The sequence below is a fragment of the Cordyceps militaris genome (assembly GCF_000225605.1).
Source record: "Cordyceps militaris CM01 unplaced genomic scaffold CCM_S00009, whole genome shotgun sequence".
Classification (NCBI taxonomy): domain Eukaryota; kingdom Fungi; phylum Ascomycota; class Sordariomycetes; order Hypocreales; family Cordycipitaceae; genus Cordyceps; species Cordyceps militaris.
Genome location: NW_006271977.1, coordinates 96,141 through 113,000, shown reverse-complemented (window position 1 = coordinate 113,000; position 16,860 = coordinate 96,141). Strand labels below are relative to the sequence as shown.

Below are 16,860 nucleotides of genomic sequence, written 5' to 3'. Positions count from 1 at the left end.
GGGTTATATACTATAAAGTTACTAATAGTTATAAGGCTAGTTACTTTTAAAACCTCTTTAAAGCTAGTTTATTATATATAATAATACTAACCTAGGGTTATAGGTTTAAACTATATAATAAGTAGCTACTATAATTAAAGGTAGATTAGCACTATATATAGACTTTAGCCTAGGCTTATAGGCTATATATTAGAGCCTAGGGGGTTTATAGCCTATTTATAAGTATACTAGAAAGAGAAAAGGTATATTAAGGGTTAGGCTATAAAGCCTACCCTAGTCCTTTTAAAGTAGCTAGTATAAAGCTCCTAAAAGGCCCCTTATAAATATAACTAAATAATAATAAGTTAATATTATTATTATAAATCCTTTTAGTCTTATAGCTAAGGGGGTTATATACTATAAGGCTATTAATAGCTATAAGGCTAGTTATTTTTAAAGCCTTTTTAAAGCTAGTTTATTATATATAATAATATTATTTTAAGGTTATAGGTTTAAACTATATAGAGTAGCTATTATAAAAAAGTAATATAAAAGCTAGTATTATATATAGACTTTAGCTTAGGCTTATAGGTAGTAGCTTATTTAAGAGGTTTATAGTTTATTTATAATATTAAGAAAGGGAAAGGTATATTATAAGTTAGGCTTTAGCCTAGTATCTTTTAAAGTAGTTAGTATAAAGCCTTTAAAGAAGGCTTTTATAAGTATAACTAGGTAATAATTAGTTAATATTATTATTATAAATCCTTTTAGCCTTATAGCTAAGAAAGTTATATACTATAAGGTTATTAATAGCTATAAAGCTAGTTATCTTTAAAGTCTTTTTAAGGCTAGTTTATTATAACTATTATAGTTTTTTTAGTATTTATAAATTTATTAAGGTATTAAAAGGATTATAAGGTCTAATTAGGATAATTTAATAAATAAATAAATAAATTATTAATTAATAAATTATTAAACTTATTAAGATAAATATTACTTTTTTTAAATATAAAATAAATTAAGTTTAGTATTTATAAAGTCTTTTATTAATTCTTTTTAAAGTATATTTCTCTTAATTATAATATAGAACTTTATATTATAAAACTACTCTATTATAAAGGTATATAGTATATATTAGAAATTTTTTAGCGCCCTTAGTTAAGGGATATTACCCTTAGCTGAATGTACTAAGGTACCCTTAGGTAAGATCCTACCTGGACATCAAGCCCGCAACCCCGCACGGCAACTCCCTAGTCACATTTACCCGCTGCTGCCTAAGCTAACGAAGTATATAAGTACGGACCGCCCCCTCAGGGCATATGAACAACAAGCCTCGCTTCCAACCCGACAATTACTGAACAACTTGCCATACACTTTCAACCCTGCTAGGTTGGTCTGCTCGTGGACCCATTTCTATGCCTGTTTAACTTGTTTCTAGATCATTATCGATCGATCATGTGCACCCAAGACATTCGACAGTGGTCGAACTGCAGCTGCGAAGTGGAGATTGGACCTCAAAAGGATTGTCCCAAGAAAGGAACTGCAGAATGCAAGGGGGTTACGAGAGTGGTCATTAGCTACTTCTCCGGTTGGTGTAAAGAACATCCCCCTTAGGATACCCAAGGCTTGTTCTAGTTTACCAATGCGTATCTCTTCAATGCTGCAACGTCCTGGTCGAGGCAATATTCACCAGTGGGAAATCGCCAAGTGGGCATGAAGGGCGGCACCGGGCTGCCGATTCGTCCGGAAAAGCTGAAGTCGATGATGATGAGACGATCGTTGTCGGCTTTCATGATGTTACTAGGGTTGAAATCTCCATGGCAGAACCCTGCATGATGCAGCAAGCTGAACACGCCCTTGACATCCTCCCATCGAGTGTGCATTTCGCCTGGCTCCAACTTTGTGAGCGTTTTCATTCGGTAGCCGTAGATCGCCCCGTCGCAGGTGATGGGTTGTTCGTCGAAATCCACTACAGGGAGTTCCAACTTCTTTAATTCGGTGAGGACATTGAATTCTCGTTCGATAAGTTTGATAGATATGTCATCATCTGGATGGGCAAGTTTGATGATGGGAAAGGCGTTGCCATTGGTGGTTCTTATGGAGGCATGAGCGCCGTAATCATGGTGTTTCGAACCCTTCCAGATCCTGTCCAACTCTGGAGTCAAGGAGAGCGGAGCAATCTTCGCGACGTTCGAGTCTAGGAAGGGAAAGCTGGTAAGATCCGGGTACTGTGGGGAACCTGACCAGCTGACTGAGAATAAATCAGAGTTGTAATCGACGAGGCATTGGTACGAGCCACGAGTTTCGGCAGCATTGGGAGGGCTTGTCGGTTTTGCTTCAGCGCCAGGAACGTGACAGATCGGTTGGTGCGTCCGTTGTGCGGGCTGGTCGATTTGAGTACGCAGGCGGCGCCCAGTGAGTCGTGGCAAGAAGAAGAAAAGGCTCTCCAGGACATAGTAAATGCCGTTTCGTAGGCGTTGACCGCCCGCCACGGCGAGGTTTGGAACTGTGAGGGTCATTTTGTCTAGAGAGGCAGGTGAACTCCCATGTGGAGGAGAAAAGATTTGAGGCTCACACCGGAGAGGTTAAAGTTTAATCCGAAGGAACTGAATTGAATATTGAATATTGAATATAATGTGCGTTACGCATAAATCGGAGTTTTGTTGAAAACGGGGCTTTCGGAATCGCGCTAATATGTACACCTGTCCAGAGATATTTCGCACTGTATACGTAGCCTGGTCCGTGCATAATGTAATCATAGACGACTGCTTAAGCAGTTCGGAAAGTCGATCTCTTTGAAAAGTCCTTATCCGAGCCTACACGGCCACTTCGTACAGCCCGCAAGAAGACTTTTTCGAAGTGATCGATTTTCCGAAGTAGTCGCGTAGCCTCCAGTGAGGAGTTTTCGAGGAAATCGATTTTCTGAAGAGCTCGACTGCTCGAAGCGCTCGTAACTATAATCTCTAATGAGGACATTTCGAGGCACTTGGCTTTTCGATCAGTTCGAAAAGTCCTCGATTTAGTTTGCTCGATCAGTTCGGAGATTCAAGTAGTTCGAAAACTCCTCGTCGGAGGCTGCTCAATTAGTTCGAAAAGTCCTCGTTTGAGGCTGCGCGAGGTCGGAGGTTGCGCGGTTGGAGGCTGCTCGAGCAGTCTTGAGGATGGGGCTGGTGGAGCGATTCCGGGCAGTTCCATCCACGGTACGCTGATGTACCTATCCTGGGAAAGCTGCCAATGCAACATATGCCAGTTATCTTCAATCAATCAACTCTTTCTCTCATATTCACGAGCTTGTTCTCATCGCCCTGGACCGGCGGGGCGCCTTGCTCATGCCGAGAACTGTTGGCGTGGGCGAGGCTTTTAGCGAAAAAACTTGCCAGGCAGCGCAATCTCAGGGAAGGCAATACCCCGAGCAGCTAGCCATGGTGCGTAGGCAACGGACACACCACAGGGCGACGGCTCGACGGCTTCGGCCTCGTTGCTTCGGCTTTTAGCAAATCTTTTCTACAAAGTGAGCCGTCTCGCGGATCATGGTGACACGAGACGAGGCAGTGAGGGAGCGTGAGCTGTAATACGTTTTGGTGTGCAGCTCATCGCTGACACGATCGTGTGTGTTGAATGCTAAAAATACGACAGCCAGCACTAGAAATACAATGTTTCCTCGGCTATGCCATTCTTGGCATCCATTGACTAAGAGTAGAGAGGTTGTTAGTCAAAGCGAATCCCCGAGTCAATTAGAAAGTCAAGAACACATACAAATGCTTTCGCAACACATGCCATCTCCCTTGATTCCCTTTGGAACTGCCGCTCCGTGTCTTCGTCACCCGTTGTTCGATCCTCAACGCTCGAAGAGTCAAAGTCCAGCCAAAAGACTCTGTCTCTAGGCGTCCCCGGAACAACCATCATGTTTCTCGGGTATGGGTCGCCATGAAGGAGGCCGACGCTGTGGAATTCGGTAAGCATTGCACACAGCCTATCCATTTTATCTAGCGTATAGTTATTAAAATCAATCTTCTTAGCGTTTTGTATATATTCGATGAAAATAGCGCTAGGCGGAGCTGAGTCGTTTTCGAACTGGTATAATTCTGGCCACAGGGATACATCTATGCTGTCGATGATTCCATAAAACTTTGGAACGAGACCTCGCTCACAAAAGCCCTTTTCGTTAAGCAGTCGATAAGCGCTCTCCTCGGAGCGGAATTGATGCCAGTATCCATTGTGCTTATACTAGGCAAGGCGTTAGTGTTGGCGTTAGTGTTGTGATAAAATAGATGCCACGCGAAATTGTAACTAACCACTTTCATGACGCAAAGCCTGTCGTCGATTTCAACTTTAAAGGTAATAACACGCGTATTGCCATTCTTTTTGTCTATTTTGGTCTTGAGAATCTCAAGAAACGTGACGTCAGAAGACTGGACGTTCACCAGTTCATCGTTGGCAGTGTCGGGTGGTGGTACAGAAGACGGCCGAGAGGTTGGTGGGGAGGATGGAAGAACAGATGCGGCAGAGGTCGGGGGCAAAGCTGACATGTCGGAGATGAATGACGGGGTGTGTCGCTCATTTATATTGACGTGCGTGGTGCTAAAGAACAAGGACGAAAGAAAGGCTGGTAATGATGGAGATGGAACGAGGGAGGAGTTGAAAGCCAAGCGCTGGGGCTCAAGACGATGCGCCCACTTTAGTATTAGTAGTGAGCGCCACAACGTAGAGTAGGGACCTCACACAATCAGCTAGTGATCTATAATTAGCTAGATGGTTAAAAGGGCTAATCTTAATTACTAATAGAGTTAGAAGAATGAAAGATAACTACCTACGCGAGCGGGGGGTGTTTTCTACAATGCCTATAATGACCAGCCTGCGTTTACACATATGTTTTTGGCCTTATGCAGAGATGTCAGCCTGTTTGTAACATGTTAGGAGCCCTCTACAATATGTTTAAAATTATAAAATGGCGCCAATATACTAAAAAAATATGTTAAGATTTAAAATCCTGCTCAAGCCATCTTAGAAAACAGCCCTACGCCCCTAGGTAGGCAACCAGCACCCGTCATCTAGCTGCGGGAAGTTCTCTACGAGGTATAATAAAGTCGCCGACCTAACTACTAACCTGCCGGTCATAGTCGACTTGTTAGCAAGAGGCGACTAAGCAGCGTTCGTCGTGGTGGAAAGAGGCCCGTCGCTGAACAGAGCGCAGTGCATGTTACACGTCGCGAGTTGAGGCACTATGGCAGCTGACTAGATCGCTTATTCGTCTTCAGCACACAGATAGATTTTTCTCAGAAGATCCTCATCAGAAAACAGCCCATTGTCGTCTTTTCTGATCTCTTCCGCCTTCACAAGCAGCGCGCGGTAACGGTTAACTTCCACAGGCCCATACTGACTCGCCGCGTGGTCCTCGGCAAAGCCGCTGTCTTCCAGGCCAGCGCCCTTCAGCGGGCGATTCCGAAACGCCAGGAGCATCAACGCCATGTCCGCTGCGCCAAACCGCGGAAAGCACTTCTTCGCGATCCTCAGCGCCGTCTCCGTCTCCGCCATCGTCGTCGTCGGCTTCCGAATAGACCACAGGGCGCGCAGATCCAGCACGCGATTGGTCCACTGCTTCTTCCCGTGAGCGTCTGCGCACTGCGGATACAACTCGTACAGCCCCGCCTGTTCGAGCTGCGCCAGAGTCGCTACGCAATGTAGACGCGACCTTGACTCAGATGCTCGCCGTTGTTGTAGTCGTCTCGGTTCAGGCGGAAGTCAAAGAACTCACTCACGATGTGCTCCCTATACGCCCTGATTAGGGTCATGTCGCGCATAAACTGTCCGCGCGGGAAGTCGGCCGGGTCCAGGACGCAGATGCTGACGTCGCTGGGGGAAAGTCGGAAGCGGTCACAACGGTAGATGGCGTACTGGATGGCAAATAGCAGGGAGCTCGTCCACGAGCTCAAGTTGTCGGAATCAAAAACCGCGTTGTTGAGGTGTTCGCATCCAATCAGCCCCGATAGGCTCCAGAGGCTCCAGCGGCCAGCCCGCCTCCACGATGCTCTATACCCAACTCGTACTCAACGCTTTCGATCAGCAGCATTCTGTGGAAAACACAGATAATCTAGACTAGCCCTTATTCTAATAGCGCATAAGGGATAGAGTTAGGGTTTGCTACCAAAGTAGCTTTATATATCTATGTATGTATACGCTCAAGCAATATTATCTAGAAATGGCTTATATATAAGCCTAAGTTCAGAATGGCAGGCCGGCAATCCCGTTGCTAGAAAAGTACCAAGTACCTAAGCTCTGAGCATATGCGCAACTTTTTTGTATCGCGCCGCAAATTTACCTGAACAACTCCCTCCATAGAAGGCTGGCGCGTCCACTTCGCGTTAAGTGCCCATGGGAGCAGCGTGTGACGATTTGCAGGCTGAACTGTCGCGTGGCTTACATCGATCGGGATAGCATCTATAAAGCGGGGGTGACAGTGTAGCGCTTTTCCGCCTTTTGTTGCCTCTTCATAATAAAGTCAAGTCAGCAAACTCAAAGCTAGCATGCGGGGGGGTGGCAGCACCCGAGAGCTCATCTATGGGGTATCATTGTGAAAAGAAGGGTAATTATTATCAGGGTTTGCTTTTATGATCGTGATCCTAGCGCCACTCAAGGCCAACTAAGGCTTTGGCTAGAAGCGCGCCATCGTGTATTCGCCACACTTAGGATTCATCATCATCTTGCAGAGTTATGAACCTTAAAAAAAAGAAATTTCGTTTAGATGACACATTCCCCTATAACCGCGCCGTCGATTGCCTACCTACCTATAAAAGGTGCTCTTGGTCAACCAACCGCTACCTCTCGCTTCGGCCATCGTGGCCCGACTGACTTCTTCGCCCCGGCCCCTTGCCTGCCTGCCTGCTGCAAACACACGCGCCGAGTTAGCCCACCTGATTAGATCAACCCGTTGCCAGATGTTCCTAGCTAACCTGTCAAACTTGTTAGATCGGCCACTTCGTCACATCTCAACTGCCTCGTCGATGGCGTGTCCTGAAGAGGAATTGCCTCTGGAGCCGGGCAAGGCCCGACAGACCGCCTGCTTGGAAGAACTGGGCATAGATGGCAGCAAAACACCCCCCTGCAGTGGCAGCGAGACTTCGCCAGAGTCTGATCCTGCGGATGTCCATCGAATCATCAGCGTTCGCGGCATACACGCATTATTGGCGGGCGAATCGCGGTCAAGGCTGTTTCCTGAGTCGCTGTATCTCTTTATCCACGATGGCGCTCTGCACCGATACATTGCCTGCAACTTCTGGGTGCGCATCTGGCTACTTTTCGCCGCCTTCTTGTCCGTCAGCATCGTCTTCATGGTGCCGCTCACGCCGGTTTTTCTTTGCGGTCGAGCTGTCTACCTGGCCCGCTTTGGCAGACTGGCTGACCTAGGCGATCTGTCGTATTATCCGCCATGCCTGCCAATAGTTTTTTTCGAACTATTTGGATCCGAAGCATTCTTCTACATTTGTTGGCACCAATTTCGGCTAACCGACACGCATAACTTTGGCCCAGAATATCGTTTCCCCATCTTGTATATATGTCTACGCGCCATTGAACATTATACGTGGCTGATGTCGATTAGCCTGCTTAGAAGATTCAAATATGACAATGGAATTTGAACGGAGAGAAACTTGTATTTCGGGATGGATGTGGTCAGCTCGAAAGACGTCGTCGTCAAGCCGGTGCCAAAGCTGTACTGTTAGCCATGGCACGGCATTAGTAGCTCTCACACAACAGCAACAGCGGGATCCACACCTGCTGGAATGGAATAGACCTTGAGTAACCGTACTGTTCAACGTTCAACAAGAGATGGTGGAAATAGGCAACAAACGGCAGGCACCTTGAAAATATCTGCCCAGCTTTGAATACTTCTTCTTCTTTCCATCGAGCATCGCACACGGTTTCGATTACGACAAGGCGACCCCGCTGCATCGAAAATGCGTTCAACACAGCGGCGTTTGCACCCAACTGCACAGAGGAACGACCAATTGACCCCCTACTCGCACTTGCAGAGAAGGCCATTATTTGAAAGCTCCAAGGACGAGCAAAGTTAGCTTCCCTCTCCGCGAGAACTCTCAAGCTCCGGTTACCTCGTCAGGACCTTTTTGAGCCTGCATATTCAATTTACCTATGCGAATTGGTCACCTTGAGCGCCTCGCAGGGCCAGCTGAGCACTGTCGCCTTCTCGATTGAGCCGACTTCCATCCGGGCGTGGGATCCGGACCGGTCACGACTATATGAAAAACTTTAGTACAGATTACACGACCATGACAGGTGCACGCCGGCGGAGACGCGCCCACTGCATAACCTTGGCCGCAGCGGCTCCAGGTCCAAAGAGGAAGCTGCTTTCAGCACAGCGGTGGAACGAGGACCCGGCACAAGACTGCAAACCACAAACGCACACATACAAGAGAGATCATCATCGTCCCTGTTTACGCTTATTTCTGGCGCGCGCGCGAACCGTTGGAGCCTTGCGCTTGGCTGCAACGCTGGAAGATGCCGAGCTTGTGGAGTTTTTTGTTTGTGACAGTGCTGATCGCGAGAAACTCGGGTTCCATGCAGGTGAAACATCGATGCAAGCCTACACGATGGCGAACAACGGGCATTGTCCATATCGGGTGTTTGTGTGGTCTCAGCAAGGAACGGAGAACCGAGGACGACCGGAACCTTTGTCGGCCCTCACTTTGCGGCGGACCGCAATGCAAGCACGCAAGCACGCAAGCCCGCCGCACCCGAGTTTGTGTTGAAATGCTTGTACGTAACAGATCGCTCCCCCAGGATCATGGCCTTGCAGGTCTTTTTGCGGGGGGGCAGATAAGGACGTGGGAAATTGCGATTCATGGACTCGATGCCAAGTCCTGCGCCAATGGACAGTATACGGTTTTCAGGCCACTCGACAGCACACAGTAATGACTTATTACTGGTACTCCGCCGTACATGTGGGTGAATGATGACACAATCTTTCGGTGCCACAATCTCACAGGCCCTCCACAATCGGCAAAGGCCCCAGCCCTTTTGCGGATGTGGCGCGACAGAAGTGCCTGGCTTGCTAGCCTCCCGCGCGACGGCGCCGGCCTTTCGGCGAGCCAAGAAGTTAGCGTGTGATGCAGTGGTGGTGCTCGCTGTTCGTTGTTGCTCGGACATTGGCCGCCTGAACGTCGGTCGGTCGGTTCTGCAGCTTCCGCGAATGCTGGCTGGCTGGCTAGCTGGCAGCATGAATCTCTGGTTCAGCCTACTGCAAAAGGTGGTGGGCAGAAGTCGACAGCGCACAGCGCACTTGTCAGTCTTGTCATAGATCTAGACATTGTCTCACCTGTCGGCAGGCGTGCAAGCTTTGTTGCCTGTGCCAAGACGCTCGAGGACGAGCAAGTTACCTCGCGGGGGCTCGAGGCCGACGCATTGGTTATTGATTGATATGCTAATTGGACCTTCAGCTCGCTAACTACTAATACTGAGTAACTAGTAAAAAGCACTTGACCACGTCCCGACCGCTCGACGGCTAACTGGACGGACCTACCCAAACCAGCTTGGTTCATGTCCCCGCACGGGGCGCCGCCCTCTGGGCCAGGAACACGGAACTTTGGTAAATGGATCGAACTGGACAAGGGTCCCAGCACGAAAATTTGGTGCTGTTGGGTTGACTTGTCTGTTATCGAGACGCTTCGAGTCGGTGTCAGTCAAAAGGACCCGTGGCTGAGACGATACAACATATCGGCAAATCCGCGTGGCTCAGGTCCCTGACCCCGGTTGTCTCTATGCGGCCGCCTAAGTCCTGAAGGCAAGCTGAGAAGCGCATTAACTATTACAGGCCGGCGCGGGGCACCACTTGATCTCGCTCTGTTGGGATGGACACCCCACCAGCATTATCGACGCAAACTAGTTTTGCGAACTCTTCATGGCAATGCGATAGAGTTTCATGCCGTTATCGTCCCGCGAATCGATGCGTCTGCTGGTCGGTTGAAAAATTTATGCCGTGAAAGGCCGGTTCGTCAAAGAAGCAACGACCACCCGACAACCTGCAAGGCTCGGCCAGATCTTTTCTCACCGGCGTCTACCCCGCAGCGCAATGCAATAACATGTCCATCAAGGGAGCATCACTGCATCTGCCCAGTGCATCAGCACGCAGGTCCTTGCCATCTAGTAGCCTCGCGGACCACCGCCGTCGAGCCATTAGGGTCCGTCCTACGAATGCTGCTAGCGACGCCAACTTACCCAATCGAGTAGGTCGGTGCTAGATAGCGTGCGCACTAATTTCACTGGGCTCGAAAACAAAGGGGTCATACAAAAATCTGCTCGACATTGTTGACGGGCCAGGTGCACTAGGTGCAGCCAAGACCCGAACACAGCGCACGGCAGCTCGTGCCATGGCACCCCATGGCACCCCATGGCACCCATATGCAGCTTGCTGCTGCCCCCAAACGCAATCTAGTCGACCTGCCCAGACGGGATGTGTACGCGCCTGCATGGCGCCGCCCAGTGGATCGCAGGACCGCAGCATCCCGTAGGCTTGTCCCCCCGGCCTCTATCGTTGTTGTTGGAGCAAGGGACGGAGGCTGACGAGGGGCTTGGGCTTGGGCTTGGCTGCCGCGATAAATGCGCAGGCCGCCAACCATGGCAACTATATAGCTGACCGTGCGTCCGCCCAGTTCGTGCTCACCACCGAGGCCGTCGTACACTCGTTCTCTCCTAGATCGACTTGGCAACAAGTTCCTGCCTCTCTTTTTTGTCCTAGATTTGTTTACCGCTGCTGTCCACAACCATGGTCAGGACTTCCTCGCTCCTGACGCTCCTGGCTACTGCCGCCACCGCGGTTGCTAGTCAGGAGGTTGACGCCTCCAAGGTCCAGCCCGCCATTCCCGGCGCCTTTATCATCGAGTTTGAAGATGGCCATGTACGTCGGCGGCCCATGTGAGGCGCTGCCAACAAAATGCTGACTGCCATGGCAGAACACCCAGGCTTCCCTGGATGCCGTCAAGAAGGACGCCAGTGTCCGTATCGACCTCAACTTTGAGCTCTTCCAGGGTGTCTCGATCCAGCTCAACGACGTCAACTCGGCCGAAGAAAAGGCGCAGAAGCTGGCCGAGCTGCCCGCCGTCAAGAACATTTGGCCCGTCAGGGTCGTGCCCCGTCCCAATCCCGCCGTCGAGTGGGTGGCCACCGAGGGCCTGCAGGCGCTGGTCCACGCCGACCCCAGCAGCATCAACGCGCGCGACACGGCCGAGCCCATTAGCTCGGCGCAGCGCATGAGCCAGATTGAGAAGATGCGTGCCAAGGGCTACAAGGGCCGCGGCATCAAGATTGCCGTCATCGACACCGGTGTACGTCTGTCTGGTCGATGCTGGCTGATGAAGTCGAGTTGCTGACTGTTTAGATTGATTACAAACATCCCGCTCTCGGCAGATGCTTTGGTGAGGGCTGCCTCGTCAGCTATGGCTACGATCTCGTCGGCGACGCCTACGGAAACGGCAACTACCGCCCCGTGCCCGACAACGACCCCATGGACTGCGGCGGCCACGGCAGCCACGTGGCGGGCATCATTGCCGCCCAGCCCAACGAGTTCAACTTTACCGGCGTGGCGCCCGACGTAACCCTCGGTGCCTACAAGGTCTTTGGCTGCACCGGCAGCACCGGCACCGACGTGCTCATCTCATCGTTTAACAAGGCCTACCAGGCTGGCTCCGACATCATCACGGCATCGATTGGCGGCCCCGCGGGCTGGGTGGACGAGCCCTGGGCCCTGAGCATCTCGCGCATCGTCGCCCGCGGCGTGCCCTGCACCGTCGCCGCCGGCAACGAGGGTGTGGACGGCCTCTTGTTCCCCAGCAGCGGGTCATCCGGCAAGGGCGTCGTGTCGATTGCTTCGTTTGACAACACGGATACGCCTGCCCTCGCCAATGTCAACTCATACACGGTAGACGGTGGCAACAAGACGCAGCTCCTTTCCACCCCGTCGGACAAGGACGCGTGGGACGGCGTGACGCTCGATGTTTGGGCTGGAAGTTACGACACGACAAAGGCCGACGACGGCTGCAAGGCGTACCCTGCCGACACCCCCGACCTGAGCAAGAAGGTTGTGCTCATTCACCGCGGCAGCTGCTCCTTTACCGACAAGATCAACTTTGCCACGGCCAAGGGCGCCAAGTACGTCCTCATCTACAACAACGGGCCCGACGCCCTCACGATGAGTGTTGTTGACACTCCCCTGGCCCAGGGCGCCAGCCTCATCTCGCAAGTCGACGGCGTCAACATTATCAACCTGCTCAAGGATGGCAAGAAGGTCACGGTGACGATGGGTAGCTCGGCCAAGACGGCCAAGGTGTTGTCGTACAAGAAGAACGCGGCGACGGGTGGCGGGCCCAGCGCCTTTACCACCTGGGGTCCCTCGTGGGAGCTCTTTGTCAAGCCCGACGTAGGCGCTGCAGGCGGTAATATTCTCTCGACATACCCCACGGCCAAGGGCTCTTATGCCGTTTTGTCGGGCACTTCGATGGCGACGCCCTTTATCGCCGGCTCGGTGGCGCTGCTCCTCGAGGTGCGCGGTAAGAAGTTGGCTCCTGCGACGATTACCAACCTCTTGTCGGCCAACGCCAAGCCTCAGCTGTTCAACGATAAAACAAAGTTCCTGACCAAGCTGGCGCCGGTGCCGCAGCAGGGTGCGGGTCTTGTCCAAGTGTACGACGCGGCGTTTGCGACGACGCTGTTGGAGCCGTCTAGCCTTTCCTTCAACGATACGGCCAACTTTGTCGAGCAGCTCAGCTTCAAGATCAGCAACACGGGCAAGGAGTCAGTTAGCTACGACCTTGGCCAGGTGTCGGCCTACACCATGTACGCGCTCGGCACGTCGGGTACCCAGGTGCAGGCGTTCCCCAACGACGCCGTCGACGCATACGCCACGCTCAGCTTCAGCGAGGAGAAGCTGACGATTGCGGCGGGCAGCTCGGCCTCTGTGGACGTGACGGTGTCGCCCCCTGAAGGTGTTGCCATTGAGCGGCTGCCGATCTGGTCGGGTTACGTGACCATCAACGGTACGGACGGCACGGCGCTATCGCTGCCGTACCAGGGCGTGTCGGGCTCGCTCAAAGACCACGTGGTGGTGGACGAGACGGGCGCCAGCTGGATCTCGTGGAGCGACGACAAGCTCCTGACGCCGCTGCCGGTCAACCAGACGTTTACGCTGCCGACGCCCGGCCAGGCCTCGGGACAGACGCGGCTCCCGCAGTTTGTCATCAACATGTCGCTGGGGTCCAAGAACATTACGGGGCACCTGCAGCCGATGACGACGTGCCCGCCCAACGGAACGTACGAGTACAAGGGCTACAAGACGGTTGGCCAGCCGTTTACCTTCCCGATGCTGTTTAGCAGCCGCGGCCCGACGACGGATATCTGGGACGGGCAGCTGGCGAATGGCAACTACGCGCCGGCGGGCAAGTACCGCCTGATTGTGCGTGCGCTGCGCGTGTTTGGCGACCCGGACAATGAGGCGGACTGGGACACGTCGATCGGTAACCGCTTCGTCATCAAGTACGCGTAGGGGTGATGTGTCATGTGTGTGTATGTTGTATTTATGAGTGGGCGCACTGCCCGATTATTTAGTGCTGTATATCAAGATTTCAAAGTGAAGATTGTGTGTGTGTGTGTAGGTTGGCAATATTGTGCATGTCGTTTTATGAAGCGGAATAGTGCAGTGAATAGGTTATCTTTCAGAGTGACTGTGGCTGAGTAGAGTGGACATGGACGTGTAGGCAGCAGAATTCCCGACCAACCAGATGAAGCCGTTCAACGTCACTGCGGGGGAGGCGGATTGCCTGCAACAGGCACCAACGTTTCCCATTCATCTCATTTATTCTGCGGCACCCAACAAATTCGCCAGTTTGTCTCTCTGCATCTTCCAAACTATTCAACATCATCTTTTGGATTAAGAGTTTCTTTGCATTTTTCCTTCTGCGCGACGACGAAGCGCCATCTCTCGCGCAAACAACCTCGAGCCGACAAAGAATGGCATAGAGCCGCAGACACTGATAATCGCAGTCTCTTCTGGTCGCCTGCTGTGCGACTGCAGACTATATCGGCTGTGCGACTGCAAAATACGTCTGCCTAGCGAGACGATAAACACCGCAAACCCCCGACACAATCTCAATATATTTCGTTGCCGATTCGAACGAACGCACTATTCACGTACAATCTAGCGCCGACACACACACACACACACACATGGAGGCTCTACTCCCCGCCGGCGGCTTCCAGCTGCCCTTTCAGCGCCGCCTGTCGCGCCTCTACAACGACACCAAGAAATCGAGCGATTTCGTGCAAGCGCCCGTACCCCGCGAGAAGCAGCAAGACCCCGACGCGCCCGGCTTGCACCGCAAGCTGCGCATCCAAAAGGACCGCCTCGTCGGCTGGGGCCTCGCCTGGTCCGACCCAGCCGCCGCCGCCGAGATTGACGAGTCGCTGTCGCGCGCCGGCCTCAGCGAGGTTGTCGCGAGCATCATGTCCACCATCAAGGACATCCTGGCCGAGGCCGAGCAGCTCTGGCTCAGCGGGGCCGCTGCGGGCAGCGCGGATAAAAAGGGCAAGCGGGTGTCGTGGGACCGCGCCCGCTTCGAGGACCTGGTCAATGACTTTACCGCCTCGGTCGACACCCTCTACGACTTGTCCAGGACCCGCGGCGCGGCCATGCGCCGCCTGGCCAAGGGCGGCGGCGGGCTGTACAAGGCCGAGGGACAGCGCGCCTTTGAGCCCACGCGCCTGCAGACCCCGCAGGTCATTGACCCGACCCAGCTGACTGAGATCCTGCCTGCGCGGGACCTGCCAGCGTCCGTGGCCGCACAGCGAGCCGTCGTGCTCATGAGCAAGACGGCGTACGCATCCATGGCCACCGGTCGGACTCACGCCCCGTGGGGCCCGCTGCTGCTCGAGTACGCGCACTTTGACGCCATCTACGCCACGACGGGCATCATGCCGCCGACGGCGCGCTTCGAGCGTCTGTCGGCGGCGCTGCAGCAGGACTCGCAGCGGGCGCCTGGTGCTTGGTCGGGCCTGCCGCGGTTGCTGGGGTACTTTGAGGACGTGGGCAATGCGCGCTTCGGGCTCGTATACCGCCTCCCGGCCCCGTTTGACGCGTCGATTTTGACCAGTTACAAGAAGGGCGCGGCGCACGAGGTGAGCACGCTGCGCGCCATGCTGGCCGACAAGGGCATGGAGCCGCCGCTGGAAGCCAAGTTTCGCCTCGCGTATAATCTGGCGAATACCGTGTTCGATATGCATGCGAGGGGCGTGGCGCATGGGAGGCTGACAGAGGATAACGTGTCGTTTTGTAACCTGGGGGCGACGACCGAAGGCAGTGTGGCGGTGAATGCGGTGGTGGATGTGCGCAGGCCGCTGCTCTCCTCGTTTGAGGTCTTTGCCGACGAGGACAAGACTGATGACGCGGCCCACCACCCGCTCGATCCGCGGTACGCCCCAGACTCGTCGCCGCTGGCCAAGAGCACCGACGAGCGCGTGCTGGAGCTGTACGCCCTGGCCGTGCTACTGCTCTCGGTCGGCCTCTGGACGAGCATGGAAACGCTGCCGCCGCGGGACGGGATCGCGTGGGAGACGGCCATGGCAAGGCTCACGGTCCGGTGCGGCGGCTTGTACGCGAAAGCGGTGCATGCCTGCTGGGAGGCGGTGGACAGGGAGGTGCAGGGCGAGGTGCGCGGGGAGGCCCTGCTGGCGCAGGTGCAGATGCGCGTCAGCCGCTTCCTGGAGACGTGCTGCATCTTGGATGGCGTGAGTGGCTTGGAGGAGAGGCTGGCGGAGGATATCGAGGACGAGGCGGCGGATCATGTCCAGTCGGCTGTGGCTGTGCAGAAAGCACCTCCGCCACAGCCGGTAGACTCGGCGGACAACTTGGTGAGCGGCGGCCATGAAGAAACGACGTCGCAGATACAGTCTACACCCCCAAAACCTGCCGCCAAGGAACCAAAGGCCAAGCTGTACACGCAGGTGCCGCTGCCCGCCGAGGCCATCGAGCAGTGGAACACGATCCTCATGCCGCAAATCAACCAGGCGCTGCGCCACTTTTACCGCAAACACCCGGAGTCGGTCGAGATCTCGCTCGAGTCCATTGGCCTGACGCCGCAGCAGACGGAACCGACTGTGCTCGTCGTTTGCTCCTCGGTCGGCAAGGTGCGCGCCATTCTGCAGAAGCGCGTCGGCGCCCTGTTTGATGGCTCGACGGGGTTCGCGCTCAAGGTGTGCCGCGGGCACGTGCTGCGGTCCCGTCGCCGCCCTGTGGCCACCGAGGAGGAAGAGGCGGTGGAGGCGGTCAACCCAAAGTACCAGGAACGGCCGGGCCATGGGGCGAGTATAGGGGCGTGGATTGGGGATCGGCATCTGCCGCCGGTTAGCTTCGGGGGGGTGGTGGTGGTGGATGGCACGACGTATGGCATGACTGTGCATCACATGCTGGACGACCCGGATCGGGACTTTAGCGGCCAGGAGACGCAGAGGAGTGCGGCGTTACCGCTAAGATCGCTGTTAGACAGCGTAGAGGATGATGACGAGGATGACGAGGGGGCAGAGGAGGAGGATGGGTATGAGCTGTCGGACACGGAATCGGAAGCGTACTCGGACACGGATATCACGAGCGAGTACGATGACAGCGAGGACGAGGAGGAGGAGGAACCGGGTGACATTCCGGGTATTGAACCGGGATGTGGCGACGGCTACATGGTGACGCAGCCGGCGCTGGACGACGTCGAGGAGGGCTTCTACCCGTGCGCAGAAACCGAAGACGAGGACCACCTCGACACATTCAGCCTCGGCCCGGTGTACGCCTCCAGCGGCATCCGGCGGCGGCGCGACAACGGCCTGGTGCACGAAGTC

The 16,860-nt window shown here is 53.7% G+C and overlaps 4 protein-coding genes across 4 annotated transcripts in view; 2 read left to right on the top strand and 2 right to left on the bottom strand.

Moving 5' to 3' along the window:
- Positions 1 to 1,610: 1,610 nt before the first annotated feature.
- On the bottom strand, positions 1,611 to 4,508 carry CCM_09367 (Protein kinase-like domain; the record flags this gene model as incomplete). Its single annotated transcript, XM_006674501.1, has 7 exons — positions 1,611 to 2,176; positions 2,224 to 2,485; positions 2,800 to 2,942; positions 3,357 to 3,460; positions 3,632 to 3,669; positions 3,736 to 4,206; positions 4,275 to 4,508. The coding sequence occupies 7 exons, from the start codon at positions 4,506 to 4,508 to the stop codon at positions 1,611 to 1,613; spliced, it is 1,818 nt and encodes a 605-aa protein (XP_006674564.1).
- A 715-nt stretch (positions 4,509 to 5,223) lies between these two features.
- CCM_09366 (uncharacterized protein) lies at positions 5,224 to 6,049 on the bottom strand (the record flags this gene model as incomplete). Its single annotated transcript, XM_006674500.1, has 3 exons — positions 5,224 to 5,651; positions 5,735 to 5,979; positions 6,027 to 6,049. 3 exons carry the CDS (start codon positions 6,047 to 6,049, stop codon positions 5,224 to 5,226), a joined length of 696 nt encoding a protein of 231 aa, XP_006674563.1.
- Positions 6,050 to 10,753: 4,704 nt separating this feature from the next.
- CCM_09365 (subtilisin, putative) lies at positions 10,754 to 13,525 on the top strand (the record flags this gene model as incomplete). Its single annotated transcript, XM_006674499.1, has 3 exons — positions 10,754 to 10,885; positions 10,941 to 11,312; positions 11,366 to 13,525. 3 exons carry the CDS (start codon positions 10,754 to 10,756, stop codon positions 13,523 to 13,525), a joined length of 2,664 nt encoding a protein of 887 aa, XP_006674562.1.
- Positions 13,526 to 14,205: 680 nt separating this feature from the next.
- CCM_09364 (uncharacterized protein) overlaps positions 14,206 to 16,860 on the top strand; it is a gene marked incomplete at both ends in the record, with an annotated part of 3,219 nt that continues 564 nt past the window's right edge. The window contains one exon of the mRNA XM_006674498.1: positions 14,206 to 16,857. Coding sequence (XP_006674561.1) covers positions 14,206 to 16,857 — 2,652 coding nt within the window. The remainder of the gene's footprint in view (positions 16,858 to 16,860) is intronic.